Consider the following 4083-nt stretch of genomic DNA (forward strand, 5'->3'; position numbering starts at 1 on the left):
TCTTTCTTATTTTTTTAGCCGATTATCTCGTGATATTATGTAGTTCCGGGAAGGTAACCTCAATTTATGACACTAAGCCGATGGGAAATTAGACTTCGATTTATTTCGTCTCGTTTAACGACGGTTTTCCAGGAACCAGTTAGGTCATAAAAGCGGATCGTATAATATAGCAGACCCCCGTTTTACGGTCCCCTCTTTTTACGACCGGTATAAATTTTCTACTACGACTGTATGAAATGCCGTGCCGCAGGAGCGAGACTGGATGCGTATCCTTCAGTGGTAGATTGGCGACTGGCTGAGACTGCAGCGTATAACGGAAAATGAAACATTTTAACCAGTATAAATGGTTTTTAACAATTGAATCGGCAATTTCTCGTATCCAATAACTAAGTTTTACGTCAGAAAATAGTGCATGCATATCTATCTCTGAAAGCTACAGTATAAGCTCAAATCAATGCTAAATACTGTCAGAAGTATTGTGACATCATTAACTCGAATTTTTGACGAATCATTTCACAAGTACAGAAGAGTAGTCTACATCTTGTGAAGAGAACAGCTGTAAGTTGTCTCGTTCTTCATTGTTTACCTGTGTAATGCCGATATATGTGATTATTATTTAAAATAGTTTCAAGTAGTTTAATCAGTTAATTATTTAGAATAGAGAACTTACCTACTACTATCAAAAATGTCCGGAAAGAGGAGACGTGAAGTTGAGATTATAAAACCTTTCAAGAGGCGTAAAGCAATAACATTAGAAGAGAAATATGAAATTTTAAGTCTTCACGAGTCTGGAATGAAAGTGATGGATCTTGCATTCATGTGTCAGTTGTCTCATTCTACAATAAGCACCATCTTAAAGAATAAACAGAAAGTTTTGGAGGAGGTAAAAAGTGCAGGGCCAATGCAGTCGACTACGATTAGGAAAAGAGAGGGATTAATTCCCGAAGTTGAGAAAGTGTTAATTGCTTGGATTAATCATCATACTCGAACTGCTCGTACGCCATTAACCCAAGCTATAATTTCTGCCAAAGCATTATCTATCTTCGACACGTTGAAGAAGCAGCGAGGCGAAACGTCAGAGGCAGAGACTTTCAGTGCGAGCAAAGGCTGGTTCGATCGCTTTAGAAAGAGGGCAGGTTGGCATAACATCAAAATTCAAGGCAAAACTGCAAAAGAGTTTCCAGAGAAATTGGCAGAAATTATTGAAGAAGAAGGCTATTCTTTGCGACAAATATTTAATGTTGACGAAACGGGATTATTCTGGAAACGGATGCCTTCGCGAACTCACATTGCAAAAGAAGAGAAATCGAAGCCAGGATTCAAAGTATCAAAGGATCGAGTGACGTTATTGTTGGGTGCGAATGCAGCGGGTGATTGTAAATTGAAACCTTTGTTAATTTATCGCGCGGAGACTCCGCGAGCACTTAAGAGAATATACAAGAGAACGCTACCAGTTATTTGGAGATGGAATACTAGAGCTTGGATGACTGCCTCGATCTTTGAAGAATGGTTTTATAAGCATTTTGTCCACGAAGTCGAAAAATATTGCGCTGATAACGATCTGCCTTTTAAAATTTTGCTACTTTTAAATAATGCACCGGGTCATCCTTTGATCCTTCAACACGCTCATTCTAACATAAAGATAATCTTCTTTCCTCCAAATAACACTTCAAATCTTCAACCGATGTACCAAGGTGTTATTGCTTCGTTCAAAGCTTATTATCTTCGTTTAACATTTGAAAGAATGATGGACGCGGTCAGTTTGGAAGAAAGCCTAACCGTTCGAGAGTTTTGGAGAAAATTCAGTATTTTGGATGCTATAAAAATCATTATAGATGCCTGGAATGAAATCTCCGAATCCCATCTGAAGGGAGTTTGGAAGAAACTCTGTCCACAGTTCGTTGAGGACTTTGAAGGTTTCGAATCTTCTTTGGAAAAGGCAATGACATCTGTGGTAGAGATAGCAAATCGATTGGCTTTACAAGTCTCTATAGAAGATGTAAACGAATTGTTAAACTCGCACGAAAAGGAGCCTACCATTGAAGAACTTATCGAAATTGCAGAACAGGGAACCATTGAAAAATGCGAGGAAGAAGAAATTGCAGAACAAGAAGCTATCGTAAAAGACGAAAAAGAAGAGCAAAGAACCTTCGAAGAAAACAAAGAAAAACTGGAAGAACCTAACCTTACGGCTACCTTTACTTTAGAAAGACTTAAAGAGGCCTTTGAAAAAATTGATTCTGGTTTAAAAATTTTGGAAACTGACGATCCAAATTTTGAACGGAGTTCAAAAGTTTTAGATGTGGTCAGAAATGCCTTGTCGTGTTATAAGAAAATATATCGAGAAATTAGAAAAAGTCGTTAATTGAAAAGAAACTAAATGTAGATTTTCATTTTTAAATTCTAAACCAGCTGTCTTCAAATTACTGAAATTTATTAACCTCTTCAAAAAATATTTACGGACTCCCTACATACGTATATTTGTGTTTGCACTCATATATCTGTACATACGTTTTTTTTTTTTTCCTATTAAGTGCAGTGCATCCAGCGAGGAAAGTGATTTATACCTATGTAGGCTAATATACATTATTACCATTCGTATTGAAAATAATGTTCTTTAACGCAATTGGTGACTATCAGTATATTCATATGCATATTACTATACACTGTAGATACCTTCTGAAAGTTTAGATCCTCTGAAACTGGTTTGCGCCTTCAGTTTAGAAAACTGTTCTACAACAAGTAGTGAATCTCATAATATTTTAAGTTTTGCATAGCTAAAAGATATTTCGTTATCGTTTAATCAATAATCGTAATGGAGTCATATATTTTAAGTGGTCATTGCTATTTGATATTACGTGGTGCAATCTGTTTCTGGGGACGTAATCTTAATTTATGACACTTAGTCTGTGGCAAACCAAACTTCGATTTACGACAATTTGATTAAGGGTAATTTTCCAGAAATCAGTTAAATCGTAAATACGGAGTTCTGCTCTATAATAATTTGAGTTGGTATTCTGTATAACTATCTTTGGTAATCAAATAATATAAATGAAATTCATCAGCTGTCAGTAATTATTACGTAAACTTACTTTCTAAAAGTCGAAATTCATGATTTTATAAGTAAACGAGGTAATCTTTTATGTATATGATGAAATATTCTTTGACAATTGAAACAATGCCACAACTCTTTTTAGAGCCAAGATATCTTTTTGCTAATTGCTGCGAGAAGTACTATATTTAATTTATCCTACATTATATGACACGTTTTTATTAATTTATTCTTCACATTATAAAAAATTATTATTATTTCTGAAATTCTCTTGTTTGTTATGCTTTTCCATAAATATTTTAGAATGACAAGTGTTTTGTAAAAGGCATTTTCCAAGAGATCGAATGAGAATGATTATCGTGTGAAGGAAACCACGTCTTTGATTAAATTATAAGAAATATTCTTTAAATTTGTACAAATGTGATAATTTTTATTACGTGCAATAAAATATTGTGTCTTTAAAATTCATTATACATCGATTTTATTGATTTTTCTATAATTTTAGATGATAAAAATAATTAAATCTTGTTAGTAAGTATCCGAATAGGGAATAATTAAACACTGCCAGAACACCGTTTTGATTGGTTACTGAATAATTACGAAGAGTATTTTTGTCTAAAATTCACTAGGTACAGGTGACACTTCCTTCGTTATTATTGAGAATGGATGAATCTCCGGATGGATGGCGTAATCATTACGAGTGTCACGCAAACTACCCGTACAGAATCTATGGATATAGATTCTGTAAAGATATAGCTGTTGACGTTGTTATCCGATCGATAGAGGAAAAATTCGACCGTCGACGACTTTTCATGACCTAAATACAACCGTTAAAATCAATTTTGCGGCCGATTACCTACTAGAATGGTACCATCATCGGAATAGAAGCTTCTACAACAGCTCCTATAAAACGAGTCATTCTAAATTTTATCGTTTTAATTTACATTATATTTGTTGATACATACAAATATAATCTAAATTGTAAACAATTTCTAAAAAGTCATTTTAATTTCTATAAAAATTAGCATTCG

At 34.2% G+C, this 4083-nt stretch overlaps 1 protein-coding gene across 1 annotated transcript; it reads left to right on the forward strand.

Annotated features, from left to right (window-relative positions):
* The first annotated feature begins 685 nt into the window (after positions 1–685).
* Positions 686–2365, forward strand: LOC136976908 (tigger transposable element-derived protein 1-like). The gene has a single exon (XM_067272279.1). The coding sequence runs from the start codon at positions 686–688 to the stop codon at positions 2363–2365; it is 1680 nt and encodes a 559-aa protein (XP_067128380.1).
* The last annotated feature ends 1718 nt before the right edge of the window (positions 2366–4083 follow it).

Source organism: Centruroides vittatus, unplaced genomic scaffold, assembly GCF_030686945.1.
Source record: "Centruroides vittatus isolate TY-2023 unplaced genomic scaffold, ASM3068694v2 contig_426, whole genome shotgun sequence".
Lineage (NCBI taxonomy): Eukaryota > Metazoa > Arthropoda > Arachnida > Scorpiones > Buthidae > Centruroides > Centruroides vittatus.

Bases quoted from the DNA above. Each gene is read 5' to 3' on its own strand.
- LOC136976908 (XM_067272279.1), top strand. From the start codon at position 686: ATGTCCGGAAAGAGGAGACGTGAAGTTGAGATTATAAAACCTTTCAAG.